This window comes from Sinocyclocheilus grahami, unplaced genomic scaffold (genome assembly GCF_001515645.1).
Source record: "Sinocyclocheilus grahami isolate Dianchi unplaced genomic scaffold, SAMN03320097.WGS_v1.1 scaffold2.1, whole genome shotgun sequence".
Classification (NCBI taxonomy): domain Eukaryota; kingdom Metazoa; phylum Chordata; class Actinopteri; order Cypriniformes; family Cyprinidae; genus Sinocyclocheilus; species Sinocyclocheilus grahami.
Genome location: NW_015505181.1, coordinates 2,701,134 through 2,717,476, shown reverse-complemented (window position 1 = coordinate 2,717,476; position 16,343 = coordinate 2,701,134). Strand labels below are relative to the sequence as shown.

The 16,343-nt window shown below is 36.2% G+C and overlaps 2 protein-coding genes across 2 annotated transcripts in view; both read right to left on the bottom strand.

Annotated features, from left to right (window-relative positions):
- ikbke (inhibitor of nuclear factor kappa B kinase subunit epsilon) overlaps window positions 1–4,327 on the bottom strand; it is a 22,050-nt gene extending 17,723 nt beyond the window's left edge. Inside the window, exons 1-7 of the mRNA XM_016238511.1 lie at window positions 4,079–4,327; window positions 3,808–3,894; window positions 2,871–2,992; window positions 2,639–2,776; window positions 1,442–1,577; window positions 1,156–1,337; window positions 785–945 (exon numbers count right to left, since the gene is read on the bottom strand). Of these exons, the coding sequence (XP_016093997.1) occupies window positions 785–945; window positions 1,156–1,337; window positions 1,442–1,577; window positions 2,639–2,776; window positions 2,871–2,960 (707 nt within the window). The 5' untranslated portion in view covers window positions 2,961–2,992; window positions 3,808–3,894; window positions 4,079–4,327. The remainder of the gene's footprint in view (window positions 1–784; window positions 946–1,155; window positions 1,338–1,441; window positions 1,578–2,638; window positions 2,777–2,870; window positions 2,993–3,807; window positions 3,895–4,078) is intronic.
- A 1,188-nt stretch (window positions 4,328–5,515) lies between these two features.
- LOC107553486 (SLIT-ROBO Rho GTPase-activating protein 2-like) overlaps window positions 5,516–16,343 on the bottom strand; it is a 46,631-nt gene continuing 35,803 nt past the window's right edge. Inside the window, exons 17-22 of the mRNA XM_016235748.1 lie at window positions 14,126–14,350; window positions 11,120–11,199; window positions 10,614–10,824; window positions 10,344–10,490; window positions 9,195–9,513; window positions 5,516–8,109 (exon numbers count right to left, since the gene is read on the bottom strand). Coding sequence (XP_016091234.1) covers window positions 7,642–8,109; window positions 9,195–9,513; window positions 10,344–10,490; window positions 10,614–10,824; window positions 11,120–11,199; window positions 14,126–14,350 — 1,450 coding nt within the window. The 3' untranslated portion in view covers window positions 5,516–7,641. The remainder of the gene's footprint in view (window positions 8,110–9,194; window positions 9,514–10,343; window positions 10,491–10,613; window positions 10,825–11,119; window positions 11,200–14,125; window positions 14,351–16,343) is intronic.

The window sequence follows — 16,343 nt, the reverse complement described above, 5'->3', positions numbered from 1 at the left end:
ATATAGATAAAAAAAAAAATATATATATATATATATATATATTTATATATATATATATATATATATACACAGTATATACTGAATTTATAAATGTGTATGTATGTATGTATATATATATATATGTGTGTGTGTGTGTGGTTGTACATACACATATATGTAGTTATTTTTTTGGGTGTTTGGCTTAGTGTTATGTTAGAATCATTATTATACTCTTATACCTCGTATTTGTTATTTATTCAAATTTTAGTTAAACTATGTCTGAATTTATTATGTCTGTAAAGGTCTTTTATTATGTTTTAATTTTATTTGAGTTATTTTAATACTTCAACAAACTAAATGGAAATGAAATAATATATATATATATATATATATATATATATATATATGTGTGTGTGTGTGTGGTTGTACATACACATATATGTAGTTATTTTTTTGGGTGTTTGGCTTAGTGTTATGTTAGAATCATTATTATACTCTTATACCTTTTGTTCTTTAATATTTTTTAATTGTTTTTAGCTTTATTTTTGTTTTTCATTTAAATGTTAAGTTTTGAAATTTTGTTGTATGCATTTGTCATTTTTATTTAATTTCTTTATTTTTAAAATGTGTATAAGTATTATTGATAAAGTTTTAGCTTTTAGTTTTGGATCTGTTTTTAGTTGTTTTAATACTACAATTGATTGCTTCTGTTGTCCTCATTTGTAAGTCGCTTTGGATAAAACATTTTGGATATGACTAAATAAATAAACAATTTTATAGGTAATTTACAGATTAGATTTCTTACATGATTTTCTTGTTTCTGCGTGGACCTCCATATGGTATAAAGGGAAGACTGCCAGTGGCAGCATGGTAGAAGGTGACACCAATGCTCCACAGATCCACAGACACACCATAAACTTTCTGCTGGGGCTTCTTCAACACTGCACGCTCATACATGTCCGGATGCTGAACCACACAAGCACAGTTCACAAAAGTTATTATTTGAGATACTACATTTGTTCACAGACAGATGAAAGGAGCCGCATCAAACTCCTGATTACATTTCTGATAAGCAACTGCATCTGCCGTATTTTCTGTGAATCACTAAAAAAATGCAAGAAGAGGCATTTTTCAGCATTAACCATTTTAAGAAATTTAATAGCATTTCCTCCTTACCAGATATTCCTCTGTACCATATATGGACACAAACTTCTCATCGTCCTCCAACTCACGGGCAGCACCAAAGTCCGTCAGCTTGTATACCGACCGCCCATCCTCACTCACTTGTCTCATGATATTGCCAGGTTTGATGTCCCTGTGCACCACCGCATTCTCCCGCAGGTGGTTCATTCCTTGGACTGTATATGCGCAAATGGGAGAAAAACTAAATCTGAAAAGAGCTCTATTTATCTACAGTAATGCCTCGTAACACATTCATTTAATTTCCTCTGTTGGTCCTTACCCACACACTGTAATACAATGAAGAACTCAGACTCAGGAAGTCCAAACGCATTCTCTGGCTCCTCTAGCAGGTTCAGCAGGCTGCCACCTGAACAGAACTCCATCACCAGAACCTTCTGCTTTGGGTTCATATGCATCTGACATGCACAGGAATAGAACTGAAGGCAGTGCGTTTAACATTCACCTCTCAGATCTAGTTTAGGTGGGGAGTCAAACAAGTTTAACATAATGCAGTATATGTTGAACATCACCTGACCAAACCCAGGAAAACAGGTCTCATCACATCTGCTTGTTGGAAAAATCGCCAACAGCAGTATGAACTGATGGTGATATCTATGGACTTTCAAGGTAATCAGCTAACCTAGTTGCTTTTATTGTTGGCATTTTATAAAATTGTAATATCAGTATGTTTGTGCAAAGATTAAAATTAAAAACTTGTATTATTATTATTGTTATATCTTTATTGTTCTGAGGTCAGTAAGAAGTCTCTTACGCTCACCAAGGCAGCATTCATTTAATCAAAGTTCAATAATATTGTGAAGTATATTACAATTTAAAAATAATCTATTGGAAAATATTTTAAAATGTCATTTATTCATGTGATAGCAAAGCTGAATCTGTGTCACATGATCCTTTATAAATTATACTAATATACCGATTTGGAGCTCAATAAACATTTCTTCTTATAATCAATTTTTTATTAAAACTATGATACATATTTTTCAAGATTCCTTGATGAATCTAAAATACATATATTTCTAAATTGTTTAAAATATGAATATTTTGCACAATTATAAACATATTTACTGACTCTCCAGTTCCTTGCTGTAATAATTTCTTTAAAAAATAAATAAAAATAATAATCTTACTGACCCATTCTGAACTTTTTTTTTTTTTGAACAGTAGTGTACATAAATGTTTTCAATACAAACGGTTGCAACAGAATTATCATCCTTGTTTTAGGCTATTTCTAACTCTTAAACCATACAATGAGTTGAGTACTAAAGGTGAATAATTATAAAATCAATTTCACTGCACTAAATACAGTAGTTTTGTGCTGTTCTTTAGAAAGTTGTCTATAAATGACCCTGATACAATGCATCATGAGAAACTCAAACATCAAAGCACTGTCTGAAAAATCAGCGGTAACGTGGCAGGAACATTTTGAACAGTGTCGCAAACCACATCAGATACGTACCTCCTCCACAGCAAAGAGTTTAACTATGTTGACGTGATTGAGTCTCTGCAGCACCTCAAACTCCCTCATCTGAACTTCATACGGCCTGTTGTAGCTCACCAAGTTAAAGACCTTCACAGCAACCAGCTCACCTGTTTTCTACAGCAATATAAATTGTCATTTAGTGTAAAGTGTCAAGGCTATGAGCTGTTTGTGTAATGGAAATGGGAAAGCTGTAATAATGATAAAGTACTTTGTTTCGTGCTTTGTAGACGCTTGCTGTAGCTCCCTGACCAAGAACATCATCCAGCGACCAAAGGTGGTTTACTGTACTTGCTGTCATTGTGTTGACACAAGCGGATGACTTGATCGGATCTGTGTATGACAGAAAAATAATCAAAGATTCTCTAGAGCAGGAAATATTTAACGCTAGGTTTCCCTCATGATTACCTGTCCTCCAATAATTACTGCATTTTCACTCATTGGATTAATGAAGTATCCACAGTGGCCCCAAAACGTACATTTAAGACACCTTTTTCTCAGAACTTCACTTTAGACCAAAAGGAGTCAAGATGCTTTAATTTAGAAAGGCATTTATTGGGAGGCCCCGATATTAAAAAAGTAATAACAATGTAGTAATAACCTTGAAACCAAGAATAACCCTGTGTGTGTATGTGTATGTTTATGTGATTTATGAAGACACAAATTTGTATAATAACATGGGTAGGATATAGGTATTACAACGAGAAGGTCATTTTCAGTGTCCCCGTAATTCAAAAGGCTTATAAATAATTCAGAATGAGTTTTTTTGAAAATCTAAAAATGCAGAAAGTTTCCTGTGAGCGGTAGGTTTGGTGTAGGGCAATAGAAAATACAGTTTGTACATTATAAAAAACATTAAGCCTATGGAGAGTCCCCATAAACCATAAAAACAAACCTGTGTGTGTGTGTGTGTGTGTATGTAAGGTTATTATATATGTATATATATATTTCAGCAGTAGTTCATACTGTAAATGTAAATAATGTTGCCAACGAACTCCTGGTTAGTACCTTCAAACAGTATGTTAAGCTGAATGAAATAAAGTTTTAAGTGCTTTAATTTTTTAGAGCTAATCTTAAGGTAAACAGAATCGAAATACATATTTCTCTCATCCTTCCAACTACTGTTGTTTTAAGCAAAAGTGACTCACCGGTTTATTTGTGAACTCGACACGTCTCAAAAGTCACTCACATCACAACAGAAGCGTCAAATAAAACCCACTTCCTTTCTATTTGACCTGCAAACACGGAAGACACATAAACATAGTTATATTTCTCCAAAAATAAGCTATTTATGGAAAGCCGCCGTGTGGATGAACTGCCGACAGTCTAAACGCACTCCTGTGAGGAGGACTTCCCCTTCAGATCATCACACTGACTGACTGGCAACACAAGAAAATCACAAAAAACGAACAAACCAACCATTTGTGTGTTAGAAGCCTGCGCATTTCCCACTTGAAGCCCACTTTGAGTTTTTCTATGGACTAATGTTAACTACACCTGCAGTCCTCCAGCAGAAGTGCTGAGAGCAGCTCGACGGAAACCATTGTGAGCAGAAACTTTCCCTTCATTTCTGTCAGGAACTTCCTTGTTCGGTGCCTCGCGTTTGAGTTTAGGGTAACTTACTGGTGCATTCTCTCTTAATATAAGATTTTATCTTAAAGTCAGATAGAAGACATAACACAAGTTAAAATATTAAATTGCGGATCATCTTATGTCGATGATGTGCAAACCACTAACTATTTTATTCCACTATATTAATAGTGACAACAAAGCAAAAAGTATGTCGCCCTCTGGTGGACGGAATTTAAAGCAGCAATATGAGGCAGAAAGGCAAGTTCTTCTTTCAAACATTTTTGTCTGAAGTCTGTTCAGAAGTGTAACCTATGACACAAGAAGATAACTTTGACCTAGATTTGCATATTCTAGATTTTTTTTTACAAGGTCTTCCTGTATTTCTGTAGAAAATAAAAATCTAAAGTTGAAAAAAAGTGTCCTTATTTCCTGTTAAGGATAAATTATTAATCAAATTGTAGCACTTTAAATATATTTTAAATTTCCTCAAGAAAAGAATAGGCATCTCAAGGTTCTTAATATCAGAAAAGTATGTATGATTTATGTTGCATAAATATATACTTAGCAAGTGGACAAACTTCTAATGAAATTCCATACTATGTTGGATTATTTGTCTTTATTTATTTACTTTTTTGGTCCAATGAATGAACACTAAAGAATCATGAAATAGACCTGAAGTTTATGAGAAATGGGAGCTGCAGGGAAGGAACACCTGCAGATATGATGCAGTCACACAGGTATTTTTTAAAACATAGCTGCTGAGACAAACAACAAATGTTTGAAATGTTTGAAACAAATGTGAAAGCTAAATGTGGGTATTTTTTTGTGTAATGGTGGGTAGGCTATAATTGCTTAATGCTAGCCAGTGTAAGATATCTCAGATTGACGCTAAAATGCATCAGAAAGAGATCCATGCCCACTTACATATTCAAATGAAAAAGAAAAAAAATGTGTTTGCAAAAATAAAAATAAACAAATAAAAAAGGGTCTTGTAAAATTGGGTAAAAGCCATTTTTTTTTAAATTATTGAAATAATCTATGACATGTCTAGCAAGCAATTTTTCATTTAAAATGAAAAAAAAAAAGTGGCTAGTAAAAGTGTAAAAAAAAAAAAGTTAATTAATTTTAAACAGTCAAAGAGACGTTTAGCAAGATTTTTATTTAAAATTAACAAGTGACTGGCAATATTAGGGAAAAAAAAAGTTCAAATTTTTTTTATTGAAACAATTAATCAAACACACATTTAGCAAGCAATTTTTTTTTATTTAAAAATGTTTACTACAGGAACTACACGTGGAATTATATAATGTATATTTGAGTGGCAACTACTATTGCTGTAACTGTACAATACTGTACCAAAAAAAAAAAAACCCCACAAACAAAATATGAAGAAAAAGAATGTACCTCTGTAATGTACACTATTGTATATACACAATATATTGTAAGTACATCTGAACACAGGTTTCTCTGGAAACAGATATCTGAATGGACAACTATAAATATATCTGACAAGACAATTCATTTTACAGTCTTGTTTCAATTGGACAGGAATGACATTTTAACAATAGTTATGATCACAAAAAAAAGAAAGGACATCACTTAATTCGTTCACAAACATACAATGCAGATTCAAGTGTATAATGATTGATTTCAATTTACACAATGAAAAAAAAACAGTATGTGTGTAAACAGAGGCCTCGGCCAACAGCATACTATTAACATTACACATTAAACACACACACACACTATGAGTTTCCTGCTGTCATTTGCATGTAAAAGTCCCACTCACAAAAGAACTCCAATAAGACAGTTTCCAGTTGCCTTTATGAGGTATCAGGAACAACACACACAGAATACGTCCAATCATTAACACATGAACAAATGTAATCACCCGTGAAGACATTTTCAGAACACGACAACACATTCAGAAAACAAGACGTTAGGAAAAGGCTTGTCCTCAAAAAAGTTATTTTTTGGGGGGGAAGCCTGGGTCATAAACATCTCAGTCTGTCCGTAGATATTTTCCAGGAGTCACAGTCAGTCATGCATGTTAGACTGTACAGGGCTTGTAATGCTTCAAAGTGAAGCAGGCTACTTTTGCCACCACAACTCATTTTCTAGGACAATAAGGCCTCGCTTAGGAAAATACAGACTTGTCCGATCCATTCTGTCGAAGGCATAATCAGGCAGACCGTGTGATGAAGATTGTCAGACTTTAAAGAGGCTTTTTGCATGCTTATCCTTTCTGAGTTGGAAAAACGGAGAAAAGCAAGCTACGTTTTTGCATGTGTCCCCCGTTAGTCTGTTTGAAGTCTTTCCCTTTTTTTGTATTGTAAAGCCGTAAATCTTTAAAAGCTGCTGTTAGGCTGTTAAGATTCAGAATATACATACTGTACGAAAACACACATACTAATACATAGATACCATGATACAGACCCAAAGGTGAGTAATGACCTAGGGAAAATTAAATAAAATTATGTTTTATTTAACCTGTTTTTATTTTTATACACGGGCTATGAAGAAATAATGTGCTTGCATGACATTCCTCATTTTTAGAGACTTTTTTTCCAGTTATAATCATGATTATTAAACTTATACAAAACAACACCCTCTTTTTATGTGCCCGCTGATATAATAGTACAATAAAATGACAGTTAATGACTGTTAATAATTTCAGAAGTGCTTTTGATGTGTATGAAAATGAATCTGTTTCTTAGGGAATCCATGTTCACCATGCAAATATCTTGTATCATGAATCCTCATGCAGAGATGCTCCTATTTCATTTATTTGGTGTGTTTAGTTGCCTGTTGATGGCAAGATTTGTAAAAACGAGAAGCAGAGACTGTGCCAGTGTGGATTATATGAACTGTAACTACTGATTATTGTATAACAGATTCGTAGAATCTGTAGAAAAAGACAGATTTGAGATCAGGTTGTAATGCTGTTACGTGACAAGGAGTGGCAAATTCATATCAGGAAAATGTGTTTCTATTCACTACGATGCTGTGCCGTCTGTAACCTGCTTCAAGCTGCACCAGCACCAAAGTCTGAGGGGAAGAAAGTGTCCTCGGAAAGCACATCCACTGCTCGTCCGTCCTCAAAGTTTGACCCCTTTCCTATAAAATCAGTCTATATACAGGCGGAAAAAAATCAAAACCACTAATTTTGGGATTAGAGAAGAGTGTCTCAATCCAAACTAAAACTGTTTTAAAACCACTCCAATATTTCCACAAGTGTATATTAATTCCACACTCACACACACAAACTCAAGCTCACTCACGCAAGCATCCAATATCAGTTTGAGTCTGTTAAGTTGTCCGCAGTTTTCTGTTAAGATCCAAAAAAAACAGTATTAGAGGGTGCTCTTGGAATTCCTAAGAAACGGATCACAGATCGAGCCTGTAAACGCTCAGACCAGGCAGGACTTGTCGGTGGGTGGTGGAGGGGGTGGTGGTGTTGGCGGTATGGTGGTGGTCGGGGATCCCATCGACGGACTGCCCCCGGCCGAACTGCTTTTTGGGAACACCACAGGCTTGGGTTTGGTGGCTGGGGGTTTGTTATCTCTGAAGGTGGAGCTGGAAGCGGACAGACCTGTGGTAGACATTGACGACAGAGGGCTCTTGGGACCCGAGCTCTTGCCGGGCCGGAAGGTGGAGGGCATGTCACTGGCCGAACTGGCGCTGCGCTGCAGAAGGTTCTGGGAGGAGTCGGCCTCACGGAGCAGGCGGGAATGAAGCGGGCTGGAGGGTTCAGATGCCCCGCCGCTTTTCAGCTGCTCTAGAGTGTCAAGCACCACGTCAGGGGCGTGTTTGACGTTGCTCTGCCTCTCCAGCTCTCGCAGCTCACTTAGAGCCGTGTTCATAGTCGCCTCAATGTCCTGAAAAAAAGAGAGATAAATGAAGAAAGACAAAATGAGAAAATATGGATATATATATATTTTATTTAATTAATTAAAATTATTTAATTTAATTAATTTTATATTATATGTTTTATATAATATTAGTATATAAAACATATAATATAAAAACATTATATTATTTAACTATTTTATTTTTAATTTGAATTCTTTATCAGTTTTGTCGAATGAACACAAAGTTTCGTCTTATTTTATTTTATTGTATGTACAGCAATAAAAGACTTGAATTTATTTTGAATTATTTATCAGTTTTTTCTAATTAATATTTTTGATGAATGGCACAAGATAGTTTCTTCTTATTTTATTCTTATAATTTCATTCAATTTAATTTAATTTACAATAAAACACTTGAATTCACACAATGTGTTTGTGGTCTCATAAATAAAACCAAAATTAAAACAACCTTAAAAAAAAGGTCAAGAATAACATCAAATAAAAGTATTCCTTATAAAAGCCTGGTTACCTGGTTAATATATCATATTTTGTTTGTAATATTTTTGTATATAACATTTTGTTTGCAATTTAAACCATGCATATGCTGCAATTAAAAAAAAAAGTTACTGGTGAACTGGCTGTTTTTTTAATTAAAAAATTTGAATGGTAGTCACATTTTGATGGATTTTAGTGGCATTTTCCAGTATTTCAGTCCTTTTCAAAAAGACAACATCCAACAACTGCGATGCACATATACAACTGTTGTGTAGCAAGTACAACAATAAAATTGTGAGATGTCCACACACAGAATGACTGGACCGCAGGAACTCAAACTCAATTATAACCACAGCCGGGATCGATTCTGGCCCTCTATCCAGCTGTGAAATTACAGCTCAAAGAAAGATAAATAGGACATTCTAAAAAACACAGACACTCCTCTGGAGAGCTCAGAACTATTTCCGGAGTGGAAAAAAATGATTTTCTGTTTACATGCATGTCATTCTTATTCAGTGTACGTGTGTATGAAAACTGACAGGGTCTGAATGTTTCTGAATTTAAATAATAAGCAGTGCCACACTGAATGACATGCCCAGATTCTGGGTTTGTTGTACCTGTGAGCTGTGCTCCACCTGAGCGATGACCTCTGGGTCAAGTGGTCTGTGATTGCTGAAACTCTTTGATCGTCCTGCAGGAGTGGACTTGCGGAGCTGAGGACCTTCTACCTTAGTCTTCAGAGAGGAGTGTCGGGTGATGGAGTTTAGGACACTGTGAGCACTGACCGGCCGCTTGTCTGTGCCCTCCTTGGCATATCCACCTGCCGGCATGGAGGAGGTCTTTAAACCCCCTGCTGCTCCGGATGAGCCCTCACCTAGTCCCTCCACTGGCCGGATTGTTCTACGGATGCTGGTCGCTTCAGGCCGTTTTCTCATCCTGAGATGGATAAAGTGAGATGGATAAAGTCATCATTTTCACATATATATATATATATATATATACACTTCACATAATCAGTTAATTGTTTTTACATTTTTATTGTCTATAATGTATATGTACTATATATATATATATATATATATATATATATATATATATATATATATATATATATGTGTGTGTGACATGTGACCATGGACCACAAAACCAGTCTTAAGTGTCAATTTTAAAAAATGAGATTTAAACATCACATGCAAGCTGAATAAATAAGCTTTCCATTGATGTATGGCTTGTTAGGATAGGACAATATTTGGTCAAGATACAACTATTTGAAAATCTGGAATCTGAGGGTGCAAAAAAAATATTAATATTAAGATCATTAAGACATAATCTTAATAAAATCGCTTTTAAAGTTGTCCAATTGAAGTTCTTAGCAATGCGTATTACTAATCAAAAATTACTTTTTGATATATTTACGGTAGGAAATTTACAAAATCTCTTAATGGAACATGATCTTTATTTAATATCCTAATGATTTTTTGCTTTAAAAAAAATCAATAATTTTGACCCATACAATGTATTTTTGGCTATTGCTACAAATATACCCCAGCGACTTAAGACTGGTTTTGTGGTCCAGGGTCAGATATAATGAAAATAATTTAAATATTTAAAATACTAAAATACTAATTAAAAAAACTACTAACTACCTAAATACGGAATAACATATATAATCTGCCTTTCTAAATTTTAATTAATATTTTTAACATTGTATATTCTGTTTTGCACACAATTTTTATTAATGAAGACCATATGAACGGTTAACTTACTTGTTGAGGTTAGCTAGGTAGATATCAGCTACATGACCTCCAGTGGGTGAGCTAGCACTGGCTCTGGTGGACACCTTCTCTTCCACAGCATCATCGGAAGCCTCTAGGTCAGCTTTGGGACTTCCTCTGCCTGCATATCCATCCGGCCTATCACACAAAATCACAGACATCTCTAGAATTCACATACACTATGAGCGGTCTTACTGATCAGTACAATAGATAAGTAACTACAAGTATCAGCAGTTCAAGTCAATAAACCGGACAGCTTACATGTCTTGCACTACTATGTACTGGTGCGGCACCAGTCCATCAGTGCCGTTGTGGCGACCTTCCCACCAATCCTCAGATGCACGGTGGTACAGCAGCAAAGGTGCCCCCTTCTTAAAGGAAAGCTCACGGTTGGTGCGTCCAGAGTAGTCAAAACGTGCGATGGCCTCAATGGGGTCAGACTCTGAAACGTTCAAGGACCCTGACTTTACTACTTAAAGACAGGAAAAACAGAGGAAGACAAAAAGAGAGAGGGCAGGAAGGGGAGAGAGCGAGAGGGAAGAAAGAGCACAAGGGAAAGAAAAAGGGTTATTGCGTGGGAAGCCAGGCAGGTTAGAGCACATTTATCATGACAGGTTTGGAGCTGCAGAAGGGGTGCATGGACACACGAGGGCGTGAAACAGGAGCTTCCATGATAGTGAGCTGACTGACGATAACGGCAACAGTGTGTCTTTATGAAAGATTTGTGTGCTTGTTAGTACGGTCATTTGAATGGCATCTGGACTCACCATCATCGCTGTTGTGGATTTCAGAGACGGTGTCAGGTGCAGGTTCATCCACTAGAGGGGGCTCAATGTGTGGATTATCACTGTAGAATTGACCACAAGAAACATGAATCAGTGGAAACCTCAATTACAGACATTTGAAATGACAACAACACAAGCTTTAACCATCACATTAATACAGAGAGCAACATTTACATGCAATACACACTTATATCTACATTAACAAATTAAAAAAAGGTGACCTACTGAAAAGTTGACTAGACACCGGAGTAAAATGATCTTGAAGATCTTATGATTCTACAGGCTTCTGCTTAAATGCTTGAAACTATTTGAAACTTTTTTGCATAACATTTTGTAGACATAAATTGTACGAAGGCATGAATTTCCATTTGAAGTGAAATAATTAAAATAAATATTAAATACACAAACTCTTTGTTTGAGTTGGCAAGATTTTTTCAATGCTCTTGAAAGAAGTCTCTTACACTCACCATGGCTGCAAAATTTTATTTTATTTGAACTAATCTTGTGAAATATTATTACAATTTTAAATAACTGTTTTCCATTTCAATATATTTTTTGTAACATTATAAATGCCAATTTTTTAAAAATCATTTTAATGCATTCTTGCAGAAATAAAAGTATTTATTTCTTTAAAGAAATATATTTTAAGAAATATTTTACTTACCCCAAACTTTTAAAATGTAAATAAATATAGACAGACAGACATTTTATAGTTTTTACAACCTTAGATTATTACTGCTTTCCCCATTCAAAAATGAGCAAAAACAGTAATAATCAAGAATGAGTAGGTACATTCCCACTTTTGACTGCTATTGTAAAAAATCAGGACTGAGAGGGAAAGAGCAGAAGAAGGAAAGATAAAATAAGGGCATAAAACGGTGAATGAGGACATTTCTGAGAACTAGTTATGACTTTAAGTCTCTCTATGCCTCACTCTTCAGGCCTGGAACAGTGTGTTCATGCTTCTTTGAAGCAAAACAGGAAGTAGACCACAGATACAAGGATCAAAGCTGGACTTTCCTGTGGCCTCTTGACTCTAAACTGAACCTGCTCTCACTCAACTCCAGTAGGGAATCTAATGTGACCAGAAAACACTGTACTAATGCACAGGAAAATGGCTTGTTTCCAAGGTCATGAAGGCCTCGGTGCTGATAACAGCTCTGTTATGCCATTCACAGGCCAAGAAACCCTTTAATAACCCAAGTATTAATTTAGCACAAAATCCAACTGAACAACCTGATCTCCTATTGAGCACTCAAGCAAAAACACTGCCTAATTCACTGTCATCACTGTACCAATAAAAGCCGCTCTCTCGTAACGTGCTGGAGGAAATTCAAGCTCTAGAGTGAAAATGCAGTACTCTACCCTGCTGGAATATATCTCACGAAGACCATCCCGGTTTATTACATAGACAGTTGGCAAGCATGAAGTCTGGGCTAATGAAAAGCTTAGTTTCATTAGAGAGCAGCTTTAGGCAGAAGGAACATGGGGTAATGACTGTATAATGTGTTAATCTCTGCCTGCTGTGTGTACGGAGACAGTGTCCGACAGGTTTGGCAAAGCACACGTCCATCAGTGTTTCAGTGAATCATTAAAATGACAGACTGGCCTTATCGAGTAGTTAGTTGGTGAAGAAGATCCTGTGATCCTCCTGTCACTCCATCTGAGAGCCCGAGTGTAGCTTTGATCTGGGCTCTTAAGGTAAAATGATCCGTGTGGGTTCTTCACCCTTGAGCAGATGAGTTAGTGTTCATAGAGGTCAGAAGCTGCTGTGATTTTTAATGTCTTCCCCAGAGACACTGGATGTCTCATTCTGCTCTCAGAATCAGTCTTTGACAAAACGTTTACTTTTGCATTGCAAGGACAGTGATGATCCCACTGCGTAAAATTAATTTTACTGTCAAAAACTGGGTCACTTTTTTTTAGAGCAGTTAATCACAAGTCTCCCCAAATTATCACCATAATAAATGCAAAAGTTTTTATAAGACATGATACTTCTTTATTGAATGAGATTTGTTTCACAATACAGAAATTAACATTTGGGGGGAAATGTTTGAACATTTTGCTTTTATATTACACTGCTCAATAAAATATCAGAATTTTCACACACACTTCAAATTCAGATCTGAGGCTATACAGATGTTAAATGAAGCTCAAATACGGAATGACCAGTAATTCATACCAGGACAGGAACTTGTTTGCTATGTGTTAACTACAGTATGTTGTTAATGTGTCTCGACTTCACGTGACCTAAAGCCTCAGGAAGCTGAAAAGAGACTAAAAACATCATCTCACCAGCTCAAAGTCTTAATTACACCGCCCATGCAATCTAAACAATCCCGTGCATGAAAACCACATGAAATGATCCACGTCTTTAAGCCTGTATCTCACAAACAAACCTGATCTGGACACAACTCTTTCTTTTCACGGTGACACACCAATCTGAAGTCATTTCCTCTATGAAATCTGAAACAGTTATTAAAAAGCTGTGGGAGGGCATTTCATTAGCACTTGGCCTCGAGCAGGGAAGGATAACCTCATTTTAATTTAAAAATGGACCTCATGATGGTGTTTTACGAGTCTGGCTGCCTGCCAGTATTCTGGTTGCTTTCACTGTGACATCTTTTGGGAGTCTAGGTCGTGTGCTGATACACGCTGAGGGTCAGAAATGTATCTGTTTTCAACCATTGAACTGACGGCTTAAATGAGCATAATATACATAGGATGTACACTTTAAAAAGCGACTGACTCCCTGTAGGGCTCTGTTGGTCTTTATCTTTATAATGCTCAATCCATCATGTCTGACTGGTTCTGCATTAAATCAAGTTCGTCTGATCAATTCATTTCTGGTTTTGTGGTTTGGCTGAGCAGCTGCTCAAATAAAATGTGGGGCCAGTATTCACTGCCAATGAATTTGGCCAAGATTATATGCTTCATTTTCATCCTTTTTTCTGCAACCAAATTCACTCACGCTCATTCTAGACTCACCAGTATTCCTCAGCGGCTCCTCCACGGTCATAGATGGGCCCCTCCAGCTCACGGGGCCCTGGAAAGATGCACTCGTGATGGATAATAATGGTTTTGATGAGCTCGTTCACATGTGCCTGGCAGGAGACTTGGTCGTGGCCCTCGGGCACAGACATGAGTGTGGGGCCGAAGCAGATAGCCAGGTTGTAGGGGTCCATCATGTTGTCGTCACTGTACTGGGACAGGCTAGTTAAAAGAAAGAGAGAAAAAAAACAGTTAAGCAAAAAATAGGAATATAAATTGATCAGAACTGATCATAATTAAATTATTAAAATAAATTATTTAATTAAGTAAACAGAGATTGCCATTTTTTTTATATTTACTTGTATTTTAAGCTAATATTTTAATAACACATTTGCATGTTCACCGTTCTTTGATCTTGGTTAATGGTCACATGACATGTGGGTAAACAAATAAAAAAAAAAAAAAAAACAATAATGGTAAAAAATGCATCTCCAATAAACAGACAGCAAATCACTGGTTTCCCACAATCCCTCACTCTTCCTCCATCACATCACAAAATATTTTGTATCTTTTTTAGTGAGTGTTGCATCCTGATTGGTTTTAATTTTATGAATATTTATTTACAAAATAAATACAATTTATTTAAAATTAGTTAATTCATTAATTATTAGCTTTGCTAGCTTATAATTAAGCCCTAAAGATTATAAATAAATACATAAAAAAAGAACTAAACTTAAGAATATATATTAACAGCTGACACATGGTTTGAAGCACACCAAATAAAAAAAATAATAATAATGATGATAATAAAAAATATACAAAAGTCATACTATCCAGAAACATGTTAAAATGATCCTTGATCATATGACTTTTCTCATGAAGAGACCAGCTTCTGCTGGACTAATGTGAAAGACAGATTGAGTTCCAGACTGAGTCTCTATCTACACTTCCTTACGACAGCTCATTTATCATGAGCCTAAGCCAGCTTTCTCCTATTTATGCGTGTCTATGAGACTGTTCTGAATTGTTACACCCTTTTAAATGTTTCCCTTCTTACTCCACAGTACGCCCAGTTTGTTTGATTACTGAAAACTTGGATGTGTACAAAAAGTGGGGACAGGTGTCCTTAATTGTATGTGTGTATTGGGCGATGGGGGGTTGGGTTGGGATAAAAGCAGTAGGGGCACATAAACGTCCACATGGAAAGGCTCCAAAGCAATTTATGAGTACTGTCCCGCCCAGACAGTTACAACTGCACAAGGGTCTCCAATTACCCATCTCTCTTTCTTTTTTTCTGTCTGCAAATGTCTATACCATCAAAGTAAGCTCTCTTGATGTGTATTTGTGAGTGTATACCATGCATTCCTACGGGCGACGCACATGATTGGCTGTAACCCTGGCTATAGCGCATTAGAGAGAGCAGCAGTTCTTTAGAGACCCATTCTGGCACCTCCACTGACTTTTATCGCAGAGGAAAGATCTATCAGCCGTGGAGCAAACAGAGAAGCCATTCACTGAGGGCTACAGACATCCAGCATTGGAACACTAATGGTGGCTTAATGGCGACACCGTACTTCAACACACATTCGCTTCCCCCTTCTGGCTGTGATACGAGGGCTGGAAAGGGTTCAGATGTTTTAGGAAAACCAGACATGCCTGCGTGCACAACGGCGGGCTGGAGTAAAAGCTAAGATCGTGTTGTGGTCTGGAGTGTCTTTCAAAAGGACCACAGGGTGGAAAAAAGTGGATGTACGAGAGGCAAAGATACGGAGGGACACGTTCCAAGAGGCTTGAGTGCCGTGGCCCTCAGCAGCTGAGGTTGGGTATGGGCCAATCCTCTCTTTTTGGTAAAACAATATTTAAATTTGTAGTAAAAAGGTCATGTAAAATGGTAAGTTTAGATTGTATATAAGCTTTTTGTATGGTAAGCTGTAAGAAATCACCATATACTGGCACTGGTTTAAAGGAATCGTTCACTCAAATAAATCCGGCATCATGTTGCTCCAAACCGCTAACTTTGTTTTTATTCCTTTACTCACTGAAAATCTCATATCTTCAGGGATGCAAAGTCATCGGGTAAAAAAGCTGACAAATGGACATATGTTCTGTGGACATATTCTTTGATTTCAAATGTTAAACCATAAAGCTTTTTTGGCAGATTTTTAAAAAAAAACTCATGTCTAATCTTTTTTACAATTCCACAAATCGAACTTTG